The sequence below is a fragment of the Heliangelus exortis genome, chromosome 9 (assembly GCF_036169615.1).
Source record: "Heliangelus exortis chromosome 9, bHelExo1.hap1, whole genome shotgun sequence".
NCBI lineage: Eukaryota > Metazoa > Chordata > Aves > Apodiformes > Trochilidae > Heliangelus > Heliangelus exortis.
In genome coordinates, this window is record NC_092430.1 from 11,654,123 (window position 1) to 11,670,043 (window position 15,921).

Sequence of the window (15,921 nt, forward strand, 5' to 3'; positions counted from 1 at the left end):
TCCAGTCTGTCCAGAAGAAGGGCAGAGTGGGTTAGCAGGATCATAAGTCTGGCTCCCCAGCAAAGGAAGAGTACACATATGTATTAAGAAGATCCAAGATCAGTTTTTACTCAAGAACAGGATTGGCTCCATGTTGTTGGTTTTGGATAAGGGAGGGGAAAATAGAAAGGTGTTTGTCTGATCAATATAATTTTATGTTCCCAAATGATTACACATGTTTATTTAAAAGCTTTATTTATTTAAGGTCTTTTTATTCTGATAAGAAGTAGGTTGAAGTAGACTAAAGGTCCCAACAGCAACTAAGACACACTCATAGTCTTACAGACACAGATGGGAAATCTTGCTCCATTGTTTCACGGTAACTGGAATACAATCCATGGCTGAATAAACAAATAACCACTGAGAATTTCTGAAGAGTACTTAATTCATATATCTTTTCTCTTTATTCCCAACCCTTAAGCATCTAGTCAGCCCGTTTACTACTGCTTAGGTCTTTAGTGCCCCCCTCTTCCCCGAAGTAGAAATTTTGCCATCAGCTCCAAAGGACAGAGGACATGAACCTCCAAGAGTATGGCAATGCTGAGGGCTTGTCCCAAGAGTTCATGGACTAGAGACATTCATGTTCCTCTCCCTGCGAGATGAGGAGCTACAGAAAAGGATAACATTCTCTCTGCCGGAGTTCAGTAGTATTTCTTCTTAGCACCTAGGAGGGTCTTTGCATTTTTGAGTGCTTTACAAACATTAGCTAGTCTTCAGAGCAACCCTGCGAGGTAGGTAAGGTATATTCTCCCCATCTTACAGATGTGGAAAGTGAGTCACAGAGGGTCATATTCAACCCTGGTACGATTCCAGTGTTTTACATGAATTAAATTAATTCAAAATTAACACAGTTTAACCAATTTGCCCTAGATTATAGCACAGGTAGCGGCAAAGCAGGGACTGATACCAGCCACTTGGTGATTTTTAATCTCATAGGCAATGAAAACAGTATAATCTGGGCAATTACTACATGTATGATTTGCTTCCATAAGGCATGTGGATGGTAATCAACAGAGTTAAGTGCAATAATACTTTATGAATGTGCTGCCTCAGATAGTTTACTTAAAGTAAAGCCTTCATACTGTCATTTTCTGCAAGCGCACTGTTGACAAGAATCCAGCATAGTAGCTGGATTCAGTAAATAAATAACAAGCACAATGCTAGGACAACTAGGCAAAACTATCATTTAGCAAAAACCAATGTGCTTCTACTTTTGACTGCTAAATTTCTACAAGTATGCAGATGCAGCATGCAGATGAAACCTTTCCCTTTGTTTCCAGAATGCAGATTCCAGTCTCGCTAATGAAGCACCTCGGAGCTGCACAGATGCTCTGGTTAGTGACATTCAGATGAATACACTGCAGAGGAAGATATAGTGCATCATCACAGAATGCAGGCTGGTTACTACAGACTAGGTAGGTTTATCAATCTTACATGAAGCTGAGCTCCAAGCTTACAGATTACTCAGAAGTGCCCAGCAGCCAGGCTTACTGAATATCTGCCAATGTGTAGACTGCAGTTCCAGGCACATGATGATTGCAAAGGAGGGTGTCTGTGCCACTGACACTTCAGAACTGGCCCCATCAACAATCAGTTCACATTGGCACAGGTACATCACTCAAAGATGGACAGACACATTGACATTTTTGGACCATCGCCTTATGTTCCAGTCCTCTCCTTGTCCCTCATCCCCGCACAGATTCTACCATAAAAGGCCTGAAAAGCCTCTTTTGGCTTTAAAAGGTGAGCTATGAGTCCACAGTTAGACATCCAGTCCTGCCCAATCTTACAGACTTTGAGCCATGCATACTTTCACAGTAATAAGAGATCCTGTTCCCTTACAAGCCATACGAATGCTGACATTGATTTCTACACGAGCAAATAATTATAGATGTCTTGTTCCACTTTTAACCTCTTTAACTCAGTTTTGTTCTGTCTGTATTTATGGAGACTGGCTACTGGACATGGCAAATGGAGCAATCATCTGCATACATGTCCTTCACTGAATAAACACAGACACTCAGATAGCAGTTCCCTAGATATTATCCACACTTATTGTAACTTTTTAATTTGTAGCCACATTTTAAACAGACAAATGAATAAGTGTACATTAACTAGAGCTCCTACAATCTAATCACATCTCCCTGTACCCATTCATTCCTGATTCATACAACCTGTTTACAATGCCTCAAACAGCAGCGTTTGCAACCAGCATTTACAAATAATTTCACGAAGAGTTTGGGCAGACACACGTGCCTCAGCATTTTGCCAAAAGAAAGTTTTAAATGAAGCCGTGTTCAGAGCCAGGTAGCAAATCTGCAGTGTGACTGGGGCTCACAGGCACCTCTGTTAACAGCAATAAGATTCCAGTAAAATTGCAGTTGGTTGCAATCCAACCTTTATACTGTTATCTGTCGTTGAGATATATATAGATGACCCTGTGTGGCATAACTGCAAATATCAAATGTATTTTTACAAGTTAGCAACAGCCTTTTTTGACATTGCCTCTTGAGATATCCTCTACATTGTGACTGACAAGCACAAATATAATTAATTATACAGTATGCGTTTAAAGCCTTTTTTTTCCATTTGGCTTTTATTGTTGCTTGTTTCTGAGCTGTCTTCTAGTGCTGAGATCTGCTGTCCCTAGCCTTTTTGATTTATTTCTTAGCTTTTTTAATTGCTGGTTGGGCATGCCAGTGGCATCTCTGAGACAAACCTTTTCTACATAATTAGTTTTGAAACTTGGATGAGTCATTGGGCTCTAACTACTATGCCTCTATTATTTTAACTTGAACACAGCACATCTCAAAAATTTTGGCCTCTTTTTGCAGTTGTGGAAATCCATAGGAGAGCATTGTTGCAGGTCTTGATATATTTGCTTTCTGTTGAGAATTTCCAGGGGTTTTCCACAATATAAAGCACATTTCAAGCATGACAATGTTGTGAACCAGCCTCTTCTCCCAGTGGTGTAGATAATTTTCTGCTTTATTGGCATTTGAATAAAGCAATGCCATATTTATGAAAAAAGTTAATGAAAATATGTAAAATTAAAATTACTTCATGTAGTTTTAATTTTCTTTTAATGCAGGTTGGCAAATGCAAATGGAACACAGACAGCCACACAGGGCTGTGCTGTTTTTTTATTGCCCATCAGTGATAATTCAAGAGGCTACAGTTTGGGAACTGCTGTTTAAGAAAATTCTTGCCAATCTCCCTAAGAGACCACATGTGACCCTGCCACAAATTATATGCTAGCAGAACTGTGGCTGGCAAAGAATACATATTTTTTTTAGGCTATTTTCATAATTCACTGAGAGTCTGAAAGATTCAAGCTATTATAGTTAAAATAGGCTAAGCTAAAAGGTAAAATGAAGAGGTTATAATTTTCTTTTAGCTTATGCACTTTCATAGGGAAATTTTCACAAAGCTGACATTGGTACAGAATATATCAATTATTGTTTTGGGTGATGATTTTGACCCATAGTAAGGATTTGACTTGATGATCCTTAGCTATACTCCTTCCTGTATTCCCATTATAAACAAAGGGCGCTTTGTCTTACAGAAGACTATGGGACTCAAGACACTTTCTTGGGGTTTGGATGATATGTTCACGAAAATGAGAAACTACAAGTGTTTTCACAATAAGGGCACAGAGGCTGAATTAAAGAGCTGCTACACTATTGTGCAGTATGACACCAGAATTTCCTAAAGAAAGTACCACCTGTCTTTTTGAAAGTAGGGTACAGAAGCAGTTTCTCACATGAATTTCAAGTTGTGACCCCTTGTGTAATATTATTGCACACTTGTTCTGTCAGACAAAATCAAAATGTATCTGTTTAAAATCTGCACATAATTTACAAAAATGTCTCTTTATATAAAGAGTAAGTTCAATCTGTAGTTAGCTGTATGCTGAGTGAGAAGGATAATACCTGGGCTGTTGTGAAAAGGTGCTGCTTTGGAAAATATCTCATCATTCTTGTCTTTGAAAACCCCCCAATCTTTTGAAAGAGGACTTCAAAACACCCAGTTATAGCCACAATTAATCAAAATAGGAAAAGGTGGGGAATGATGAGGAAATGCCAGTAATCTGTGCTTGCAGGTGCAGGTTTTGGGTCCTGAACTCAGATTCAGCAGTACCTTATTCTGCAACTAATTTTAGGTTGGTAAATCTGACAGAGATCCAGTTAAAAAGCAGAAGAAACCAGTTCCATGTAATTCTTTAACTGATCCAGAATGAGATCTCATGCATCAGTTATTCTCTTTACATTCACAGAACTCCCACTGAGCTTGACAGGGGCTTATAGAAAGTCTGGCATCTGACTTTGACTCTAAAGGGCTGCTTTGGGGGTGTTTTACCAGGGAAGATAGAGGCCCCTTAGCAACCCCCTTAACACAACAGATGTTCCTGACATGCTGAGGGAAGAGCCATGCCATTATGCAGCACCCTTCTTCTCCCCTCGCCCCTGCTCCAAACTAGTTTGACCCCTTTCTGGTTCAGTTATTTTACGTATTCTTTTTTATTTTAGTATATGAATGGCTACACCAGCCACACACTGCCTGTCTAATTCACGTCTCTTCATCAACTGGTAATTCTGTAATAATTCATAGCTGTTTTTCCTCTCTCTGTTATATCTATTGTTCCCTGGCTTGAAGAGGCTGCAAGACCTTAGAAACTATAGATAGCTATCGATTTGTTTGCATTTAAAATCCAGTATGTGGCTGCAAAGCCTGTTACAGTATCGCAGAGGAAGATAAATGTCAGTGCATAATCTGCTAGGAAATTTCATACAGGAGTAGATTAAAAGTCTATAAGTATTCATTGCACAAGTGTCTTCAGGTGTATATATATATACACATATATGTAGCTAATAAGTATGTAGCTAAATATATAAATATATATGTATACACAGAACTAGTTTAAACCTAATTGTTATTAAATTAGTAGGGGGCATTCACAGTTCATGCATTCTTCCTAGTAGCAGAGCTAAATTATTTTAGCTTATACTCTAAGCAGCAACATACCAGTAAGCGTTTGCTTGCTTCCCCTGGTAACCTAGTAGTTTAAAGAGCACGAGCAGTTCCACCATGGTCATTCTCTCTGGCAACCCTTCTTGAAAGGGACCTGGCTCTTCCACAGGTGTGTTTCCCTGTGGCTTCACAGCATCTTCAGGACGTGGTGGAGCCAGTCTGAGGGTCACCAGTCTGAAAGTCATCAGCCCTCTCCGGTCTCCAGCTCAAGGGTCACTGTCGTGGTGGTCACTGTCCCAAGGGTTGCTGGCCCAACTAATCCTGCTTGCAGAGGTCTGTAACATTGAGGAACCTCCTGACAACCACAGCCAGGCAGAACGTGAGTAACAGCATATACCCCACAGTGCCAAGGTAGGTGGGGGCAGCCAGGGGTGCCTTGAGGAACTCGGCCAGCCCGTCTTCCACGTAGTGCACCTGGTCGTAGATGCTCAGGAAGGTGAAGATGTGGAAGAGCTGGTGGCTGTGTCCCACGATGTCGAACAGCCCTGGCTGGATACGCTCAGGGATTTTGCTGACGTTGAAGAAGGCAGCCACCAGCAGCCAGAAGTAGCGTCGGTAGAAATAGACGAAGAGCGTGGGGTTGCGGGTGCGCAGGTCAAAGAGGAGGCTCTCCAGCATGATGGGGCAGGCCATGCTCAGCGGCATGGCGAAGACGAAGGTGCGCACGGCGAAGGGGTAGGCGCAGCAGGCGGCACGGCTGCGGCAGCAAGCAGCCGTGCAGCCCACAGCCAGTGCCAGGGCCACGGGCAGCACCAGAGTGCGGTAGGCCGCGATGGGCAGACTGCAGTCCAGCTGCCAGCCCAGCTGCTGCTGCACGTAGTGGCTCATGGCGCTAGCGTCCAGCAGGCTCAGCCCTGGCAGCAGGTAGTAGGAGTAGGCCACGGTGCTGGCAAAGCCATAGTAGCTGATGGAGGCATAGTCCAGGTAGAAGAAGGCGGCGCGGAGGCGCGGGGAGAGGCAGCTGAAGAGGTGGGCTGTGCAGCTCATGGCAAAGGTGAGCAGCACCCCCGAGGCGTAGCACCAGAGGGGCAGCAGTGCCGGGTGGTGGAAGGGCACGTCCCCGGCGCCCCGCAGCAGCAGCAGCCGCCCGAAGCGGCTGAGGAAGAGCAGCAGCGGGATGAAGTGGGTCCAGAAGTTGAGGGTCTCGTTGGTGGGCTGCAGCACCGAGGCCAGGCACTCCTGCGCCGAGCAGTGCAGCCGCCGGTAACCCGAAAGGATGAAGCACTCCACGAAGTCCTCGGGCACCTCGTCCCATCGCAGCAGAGCGGCGGGGCGAGGAGGCGGTGTCGCCTCCTCCTTGTCCCCCTCGCCCGCCGGCATGCTGCTGCCCTCACCGGACCTGGGCTCCCTCGTCGCACCCGGCCCGCCGCCCGCCGCCACCTCGCCCCGCCGCCGCTGCCTGGGAGAGGTAGAGCCGCTGCTCCCGCAGCCGCCGGCCGAGGAGCCGCGGTGGCTCTGCGCTTCTTCTCCTCCTCCGCCACCGCCCCCGGCAGCATCACTCATTGCAGCAGGGGCAGTGGCGGCACCGCCGCGGCTCCTCCCGCCCCGCCGCCCGGCATCGCGGTAACTGGAAACCAGCGGCGCATCCAGCGCTCCCGGGGAGCGGGGAGAGACGCCCCCGCCGCCCCGGGTAGGGTTTCCCGGGGAGGGAGGTGTTGGACACCCGAGCCAACGTTAATGATTGATGCGGCCGCAGTGGTGGCGGTTGGGGGGGCGGGCCCGGTAAAGCCCCGCGTCCGCTCCGGCCGATCCTCCCCGAAGCAAGGTGTGCTGCGGGGCCCGGGCAAAGCGGGCCCCTCAAGGCCCGTCTCAGCCGGTCGCGGGTGCAGGGACACGAGCAGAACCCCCCACTGCACGGGGCCCTGCTCACAGGGGCGGCTTGGCACAAAAGCACAAAGCGGGGGAGGAAGGGCACTGGAGGCCCGGGGGGGGCTGCGGATTCGGCCGCCCAGCCCCGCGGCTGCGCCAACGAGGGTGGTGACAACCCCGAGTAAGGGGAGGGTGACCCCGCGGAGTCAGGGGATCCCCATCAGGCAGGGCAGACGAGGGAGATAGCCCCAGACAGGGGACATCTGGCAGCTGGGCGTATTTCTGCCGCGCGTGCTTCAGCGAAGCTGCCTGAGACCTGGCTTCTTTGATGACACTCTCTCATGCAATTAATGCAAACCTTATTTCAGGGTTAACATTCCCAACCAGGCTGCAAATGGTGTACGTCTCACTGACACATCGGGCACGCACCTGGCACTCACCTTACCTCTGCTCTCCAAGTGGAGCGGCTGAGACGGGGACTCGGTAACCGTCTGACAACAGCTGTTCCGAGTTGATCCTTCATTTACCGGTGGAGCGGTTATGCAAGAGGATACTGTTATATAATCCAAATATAAAAATACAAGGAAAAGCGCTGTGTGCGTGTTCCTGTACCTTAACACGCCTGAAGTAAAGAGAAGGCTGTGCAGAAAGGTAAGTAACTGTTTCAGGCTCAGGTGGGAGCTGGAATAAGGAATTGCTCTCTGCTGTTTCCATGTGTTTCCAGTTTGTTTGTACTCAGATGGTCTTAGACAACCAATAGCCCTAGGTTTTCGAAGGTTTGTATTACACTGTGATATCTAGATAAATACACATAAATTACACTGTGATATCTAGATGAATAAAGCAGGGCCCAGTGAAATTAGGCTACTCTGCCCAGATTTTTATTAAAATCTTCTATTTAATAGCAAACCATGACAACATGCAAAATTACCTGAACAAGGAGATAATCAGAAATACAGTTTTAAAAACTGGCACAAAACCCAGCAAAAATGTGCTGCTGAAAGTGATTTTCAATACATTTTTCATTACAGTCAAAATATTGATTTTACAGAACTGTCAGAAGTAGGGCAGGCTGGTGACACTGCTTATAATCTTTATAAAAATTACGCAGGAGTCCTGCTAGGCAAATAAACACAGCTGACCAGTGCTGAAAAGCAAAGGGGAGGAGTAAAATATTAAACTAAGAGACTTGTTTTTTAGATAATTGACCTAACGTGCTTTGATGCCCACATGTTCCAGAGGGCAGGAGGGTAGGGGTTGTGCCTGGTGGCATGCAGGGACATGCCAGCTGGACACTCCTGGAGGAGTGACTGACAGAGGGCTCTGCATTATCTGCCTGCCCTCAGCCTCAGCTGAGCTGGGAGCGAGCAGGGCCCTGCTTGCTTGGGCACTGCTGTGTTTGATCTAGGGAGACAAAAGACTCTTTGGGGCTAAACGAAATATGCTCAGCCTAATAGATCTCAGAACCCTCATGGGGCTGCTCTGCACTAGCAAGGCCATCCTGTAGAAGACACAGGCTGGATGCTAGACCATATGCTGCATCACTGTAGATGCACTGGGTGGTGAGGGGTCTGTTAGAAGATACCTCATCCTCCCCTGCTTTCCTCACAGCACAGAATACCACACCACACACAGGGGCACTCCTCAGTAGGGCTCTGGTGACTGTTTCTACTAATCCCTGCGTGGTGCTTCCATTTAAGTCAGGGAGCCATTGCAGGCCTCAGGGAAGAGAGGAGCAGAGACCATGATCTTCAGCCTCCCTTGTCAAGGTTAGATAAGGAGAGTTGGTTGACTGGGAGCCATGTGGTTTTAGACCTGCACTGAAGAGCCTGTTGGAAAGCCACCAGCAGCTGTTGCAACAGATGGTGTCTAAAAAACAACAGCATTGGCTGCTGATTGGGAACTGTTGGCCTTGCAGCAGCAGGGCTTGTTCAACACGTTCTGACTTTCCTACAACCCCCAGACTTTCAGGGATGTGGGAGGCATTCAGTCCTCTTGCCTAAGGGGGTACTGAGGTGTCACCTGGCTTCCTGGGAGGGACACCCACTGGGTTTGTGTTTTTATGGGGGCACAGCCCAGGCTGGGAGGAGCAGGTGGAGTTTGCTTGTGGTTTGAGATGGACACAGCCCTGGTGGGGCTACATTCACACGTAGTTCATGGAGGACAATGTCACATGACTGTTACATGGTAGGTAAGAGAAAATCAGGGCATTTGGAGTTCATAGAGAGGAGTCCATGTAATGTAGTGCACAAAAAGGCCTCAATGCATTTCTCTTATATTTAGAAAGGCATGGTTAGCATATACCAAGGTTTCTTCTGGCATGTGTAGAATTTTCTGCAGGCTTTCTCTCCAAATAACCTGTGAGAAAACTCTTAAAACACTGATGAAGGTTCTGCCTAATGGGGTAAGTATTGAAAGATAATGTTAATCAGTGTTGGCTGAAGAGTCAAAGAAAAAGATGTGCCAAAATACTGTATGTAGATTTGTTTCTATATTATACTTTTGTTTTATTTATTGTTGAAGTCCTTTCACAAGGTATCACTTTGTCTGAAATATCAAGAGCACTATAAGAAATCCTGAATTACTTCAAGCCACCCCAATAAAATTATAGCTTTTAATTAACAACAACAAAAAAAGCTCACTTGCTCATTTAATCTTTTTCTCTGTAACACACTCAGTACTAAGGAAGAGGTCTTACTGAGACCTCCTTTTATCCATTGCTTTTCTGAGTCAGTAGAGAAATTAACTTAAATATACCCCCAGACAGAAACTCCTCTTGTGTACAAGCAATGGTGGTGGCTGGAAGATTGAAGATGCTTTTGAAGATACACCTTCAGCCTCACCCAGTTCAACCCACTCACACTGGCAAATATCAATCTTAAAAGCTCTTGCTTGACATAATCCTTTACCATACATCTCTATCTCTCTTCCATTTCTTTTTCCTTTCTATATATTCACTCTCAACATAGATTTTACCGATTTATTTCTTGGTAAGAACTTTTATCTGAAACAAAACTTTTAACCTCTTTGTTTGCTCTGGAATTTTATCCTTCTTCACTATAATTTCTTCAGTAGAACTGTTTCTGTTCTGACATCTTTGGAACCCCTCTGAGTCATAGTAGAATTTGGCTCTATTTATTTACGAAGAGCAGGTGTTACAGAAAGAGCCTTCAGCCTCATTTAACTTTGTTTTGTGTAGCTCATGCTCACTGTTTCTCTGGGAGAGCATCTTAACAGATATGCAGACAAACATGGTCCTTTTGTTCTATGTGATTTTCTTTTTTAATCCTTCCCCAAGTGTTTATCAAGCCCATAAAAATAATATCCTTATGGTTAACTTTCTATTGCAGTGATTATTATCTTTTGTAATAATAGAGTGGGCACAGTGCTTTGATCTAATATTGAAGAGATTAACTTGCCTTTAGAGATTCTATCCAACTATCTTTTTTTGGACTGGATAAACAGGAAAAATTGCATCATTTTCTCCTTCTTGAGTTACAAATTAGGGGCAATTATACTTTATAAACATAATTCCTTACTAGATAAAGAAAAGTGAAGGTGATAATTGTATTAAAAAGCCACACTTGGAGGTGTGAAAAGTTAAAAAAGGTACATGAAGTAACAATAACCAATACATCATAGTTGTACAGCAATGTTCATTTTAACCTCTTTTTCAACAGGAGCTTCTAATTTTTTGCCCTCTTTACATTCAAGTTGAGTATTTTCAGATTTTTGTTCCTTATGCTTTAAAAAACATAAATAAAACCAATCTGAAATAATCTGAAAAAAACTTTGAACAGCAACCCTTCACATTTTAGGAAATTTTTCTTAATATTTGGATGCTGTGTTTTTCAAATTCTTGTTTTTGAAAGATTTTGTGTAAAACTTGTGTTGTTCTGGACCGCAGCAAATCCAAATATAAGCACTGCATCAAAATTAGTTTTCCTGTGATGAAGAATAGCACACGGTGGGTATGCCTATTTAATATATGTTTTCCGTGGTCAGCACCCACTACTGTCCCACTTACTAGGATCTCACAGCAAGGGCAAAATACTTGTCATCTGTTGCACAACTGAACCTTTACGTATAAAGTGCATGGCTAAATTGTTTTGTTTGTATGTGCTGAGTGTTTTCCAGAGTGAAAATTGCTACTCACTGTTAGTAAGATGAAAGGAGGAACTCTTCGTATGAACAAAGGGAAGATTGCTGTTGCACGCATCTTGAATTTCCATGCTTTTAAACAGCTGATAAATTTGCACATCTGGATTCCAGCCACGTAAGCCAATTTGCTCTGACAAGGAGCTGAAGGAGAACTTTTGGAATTAAACCTTCATTTGATATTCACACTAATGCCTGGAAAGTACACCAGAAATTACCAACCTTTGTCAGCCAGACATTACCAGTCAGATGTTGGCCCTGTGACTGGTCTCCATAATGGGCCTCACAGCTTGATGAGTCCCAGGGAGAGAAAGAACACAGGTTCCCCAATAAGACACATGTGCCAGGACAGTGGTAGGATCCTGGAAAGGACAGTGAGTGTTGACTGGCAGGACTACAGCAGGGGTCACAGCTGAGAGATGGAAAGGCACAAGCACTGAGAGACAGAGCAACACAGAAACTGCTCCAGCTAGGAGAGGGAGACCAGAGATGCAGCAACAATTCCAGGCTGCTGAGAACATCAGAGCCACACAGCTCTCTCCCAGCCACCCTATGGCTCTTTTTTCTTATACTGGGTGATGTAAACACGTAACACTGGGGGTCCCAGCTAACACATCTCATTTCAGTCCAGTGGCTCCAAGCAGCCCAGACTACCTATGCTCTGGCTGTGCCTGCTGCCTGCCTCTCTCTCATCTCACTGCTGCCTCGCTCTCCTCTCATGCTGCACAGCTTCCCAACAACACACAAGTACATGGAGGAGTGTGCAGCTACCTATTTTGAGAATCTTTGCTTAGCAGTTTTCTGTCTTAGAAGTGGGAGGAGATGAAAGGTAGAATAAGGAAAAGAAGCTGGGAGACAGCTTCTTAAGCAATGGTGAAACATGAAACACAGTCTGTGGCTTTAGGGATCTGTGAACCACTACCAAGAGCACAAAATGACTCACAGTTACACACCTGTACACCCAGCAGCTACACTTCTGTCCTACTCCTGATCTGACAGCCTTGTGTCCTCAAACATGCTTCCTTTGCTACAGGGTAGGGAACTTCCACAGCACTTTATTCTTCCTCTTCTCTCATGCCCACCTTTGCAAAAGGATTGCAACTGTTCAGCTGTGATTTGGCCTGGGGTGAGAGCAAAAGAGATCCCCTCTGAAAGTGGGAAAAAACAGCCTGAAAGACAAGGGTAATGCATTGCAATGTGTGGTTTACTTAATGCAGCTTATTGTTAATTATTTATGATAATTCATGATAGTCCCTAATATATTGCCTAATGATATCTGTCACTGTAACAACAGTTAATAAACAACTCCCAGGCCTGCCACCAGACCTACTGCATTAAAGTGAAAAATGTCTAGTAATTTCTTTTTAATATTATTATTAGCCTACCCTTTCCAGCATTAACTCTCCATAGATTCCTACATCGCACTGCTTCCTTTCCTTCTCTCTCTCCCCCTTTCTCCTCCTGTTCTCTCCTTCCTTTCTCTCCTTTCTCCTCCTCCCTCTCCCCTTTCTCTGCCATTAAGCCCAAGACACTGACATGTGTTGTCATTCACTAACTGTACACGAGTGCTACTGTACAACTGCAATGTGTTATAAATAGCACAGGTTCAGGACAGTTCATTCTGAAAAATTATCTTTAGAGATGACCTTTGAAGCTCTAACTATATCTTTCGTGTTTTTCACAGTGTGCCCTGCATCATGATGCTCTTAGTTTCGTGCAGTTTATGAATTACAAAAGAATGTAGAAGGCTGAGCAGTAAGCAGAGGATTTAAACAATGAGTTGGATAATTAAAAAGGATTAATGAGGTGGATTAAATAAAGGGATTGAGGCCAAATGGAGCACAAATTTTCAAAACATTAATGGCCTCAAACTTCTAGTATCCAAGGGCACATTTCTCTTTTCATCTAGATGTTTGCTTTTTATCCAGAAGTGTCAGTCTTTCATATTTATTATTAATGCAATCCCAGGGGAGCTGAGAAGCATGTAGTGTCTCCTCCTGCAGCCCTAAGTGCCCCTCCTATCCAGTAGAAGTTCCTGAGCTTGTTTACTTCCAACTCATTGCTGCACCTGTTTCCACTACTGTGTCAAAAAAATCCAGCAGCAGGTCATGGCTGACACTAATTCTGTGCCTCTGCAAGCTGGTGAAGAAAACAGTGAGAAAGATGGGCAAAGAGGACTTGACTTGTATTCTGAAGCATAAGATCCTGCCTAATCCGTTGCTAAACTTCCTTGTCCAACACCATCCCTTCCTATGGAATGGGTCCTCTTGTGGGCAAGTTGAGAGCTCAATGAAGCCTAAAAGGACTGATGGAATTGTTCCAAAATCCTACTGTCAAGGAGCAGGGTTTTTTTCTCTCTCCTTCCCTCCATTCCACTTCAGGCCTTGGGGTCCCCACAGGAAGATGTGCAGGTGGTTGCAGAACTGGAGAACTGTCCTCCAGAGCAAAAGGTGAGACCCTAAATGGTAAGGCACTGTGTCAGCTGTAGGTATAGAAAATACTTATCATTGTAATTGCTTATTTGCTGAAGGGAGCTCAATAAACATCTGATACCTCTTGCCTTAGCTACTAATCCATTACCAGAAAATGTTTGCATGGTTGTTTTGCAAAAGGTGGAAGAAGGCTCAAAAAACAGGTGGAAATGAGGATTTCTGCCTTCTCACCTTCGTGGCTACAGCACTGTCTGGCTAACCACTTACTTGATTGCAGCGTAAGGGAGTTTGAATCCGCAGAATGGTTATTATGATTTTACTATTTCTTGTGTGACTTAGGAAACAGAAAACGTGCAACATGGTAAAATGGTGGCGCTGCCCGGCGGTGGCGCTGCCCGGCGGTGGCGCTGCCCGGCGGTGGCGCTGCCCGGCGGTGGCGCTGCCCGGCGGTGGCGGCGCCCCCTGTCGGAGCGCGCAGTCACGGCGGCGGATCGCGGCGGTACCGAGACCCCCCTGGAGCTTCTCGGAACACGAAACCGCCGTAGTTTTCACTCGTCCCTGCGCTGCTGGTCGTACAAATTGACGGGCGTTTTCCGGAGGCGAGGGAGGCTTCTCTCTTCTCTCCTCCAGCTCTCGAGAGTGTTGGTTTTAGTAACGCTGTAGTGTTACTGCCTGTGACGAACGTACAGGACATCAAGCGCCAGGACCTGCGCTTAGGGCAGCAGCTATGAATACCTGTAACTAAACTTTCACCCTGAAGATGGCTACTGAGAGTGCAACAGGCTCTAGTCAGACGGCTCTCCATGCAAGGTGGACACATACCTGCGATATTTCCTGAGGGTTTTACCCTCCCTTCTAAAATTCCAGTCCCCTGCGTTTGCCACTGCCCTTCTCACCCTCTCCTTTTGCTTTCTTTTTGCCTCTTCTGGATGCTTCCACTTCATCCTCCACTGACAGATGGGGTTATTAGTGCAGACCCTGCTCTCTCCTGTCCCTCACAGGGCAGTAGGCATCAGGAGTTTAAAGCTGTCTTCATTTATGTTTATCTGCTGTCTTTTCCTTAAGTATTAACACCTTGGAATCTTCCACATTGTAATAAAAATCCGAAATAGTCCAGGAATGCAAGACTCGTGGTAAATATAAGGTAACCTCTGGTTATTATCTTTCATTAAGTGATATTCAACAAAGGACGACTTGCTTTGCAATTCTTTTAACTTTATTCTGGGATTTATTTCAATCTAATGTAAAATTTTGATGATGTTCTAAACAGTATTCCATTTCACTTTGCTAGGTGTTTAGGTGCAAGCTCAGCCTCCAAACTGTATGACCAGTGCCTATGGACATGGATCATGAATGAGAGCTGTGCAGAACGGCTGCAGCACAGGACTGCAGGGGCACAGTGCACTGATCCCAGGTGAGGCCTTCCCACCTAAAATGCACTTTGGGCACCAAAACCACATTTGGGCATTTCCACGCCAATGGGCATACACAGCGCCCACCCACCGCCCTGCCCAGCGTCCTCAGCCAAGTCCTGCTGCTCTTCTCATCCCACCCGGACAGTTCCCAGCTGTCACCTGCTAATGTCTCGTAGGAAAACACCTGGGGATTAGAAGGGCTCTGTGTGACCTGTACGGTCCTCTCCCCTGCGGGGGGCTCGGGCAATGCGGGGCAGTGCGGCGCAGTGCTGTGCCTGAATGACCACCCCCGAGTTTCTCCGGCGGGGCTGTGTGCCCCTCACTAGGGCAGCAGAGGCACCGGTGCCTCCTCAGAGCTCCGCAGCAGGGCCCGAGCCTGCGCTGCGCCCCAGGCCGGGATCGAAGGCTCCCGTCGCCGGCTGCGTGTCGCTGCCTGCCGTACCGCAGCCGGGTGCTAGGTAGATTAAGTTCGCCTAACGACTTTATTTGGGTTTTCTTCTGCTAACGTGAGAGCAAGAGACCCAAGGCAGGGGACTGCGGGCCGTACAGACTCTTTGGTGCCTTTGCCTCCTCACCCGCGGAGAAGGGACGGGCCCCGCCCCGCCCGGGCGCAGGCTGCCCCATCGGTTGCTCGGTCATCGCCTTCCCGCCCTCCGCTCACGGGCTCGGTGGGATCGGTGCTCGTTTCCTCGCCGCCAGGGCTGAGCGAAAGGAGAGGCAAGATGGCGGAGAAGGCACCCAGCGGCTCGCAGAAGGCCAGTGGGAAGGTGAGGCCGTTCCGCGGGCTGCTCCGCCGGTCCGCTTCGCCGCTGGGAGGGCACGGCCGCCTCCTGCCAGTGCGGCGGCGGGGCCCGGGAGTGACGGGGAGGCGAGTCCCGGGCAGCGAGGCCTGCTCCCTCCCTGTTCTGTGCCCGGAGTGACTGAGGGCCCCGGGAGGGGGTGGGGAGGCGGGAAGGGGGCGGTGCGGCGCGGCCCGGGGCCCAGGCCTCTTGCGGGCCATCCCCGTTGCGTGGGACTGCCCTGGGAACGTTTCTGTC

The 15,921-nt window shown here is 46.6% G+C and overlaps 2 protein-coding genes across 10 annotated transcripts in view; one reads left to right on the forward strand and one right to left on the reverse strand.

The window, feature by feature from the left end:
• Positions 1 to 217: 217 nt before the first annotated feature.
• On the reverse strand, positions 218 to 7,135 carry PAQR9 (progestin and adipoQ receptor family member 9). Its single transcript, XM_071752169.1, has one exon. The coding sequence runs from the start codon at positions 6,571 to 6,573 to the stop codon at positions 5,326 to 5,328; it is 1,248 nt and encodes a 415-aa protein (XP_071608270.1). The 5' UTR covers positions 6,574 to 7,135; the 3' UTR covers positions 218 to 5,325.
• Positions 7,136 to 7,358: 223 nt separating this feature from the next.
• U2SURP (U2 snRNP associated SURP domain containing) overlaps positions 7,359 to 15,921 on the forward strand; it is a 50,828-nt gene continuing 42,265 nt past the window's right edge. For 5 of the 9 annotated variants that reach the window (XM_071752155.1, XM_071752156.1, XM_071752157.1 and 2 more), the window contains exon 1: positions 15,532 to 15,651. In XM_071752155.1, coding sequence (XP_071608256.1) covers positions 15,607 to 15,651 — 45 coding nt within the window. In that variant the 5' untranslated portion in view covers positions 15,532 to 15,606. Of the gene's footprint in view, positions 7,531 to 14,760; positions 14,884 to 15,530; positions 15,652 to 15,921 lie in introns of those variants that run through there. The other 4 variants (XM_071752162.1, XM_071752160.1, XM_071752161.1 and 1 more) reach the window with 4 other exon arrangements.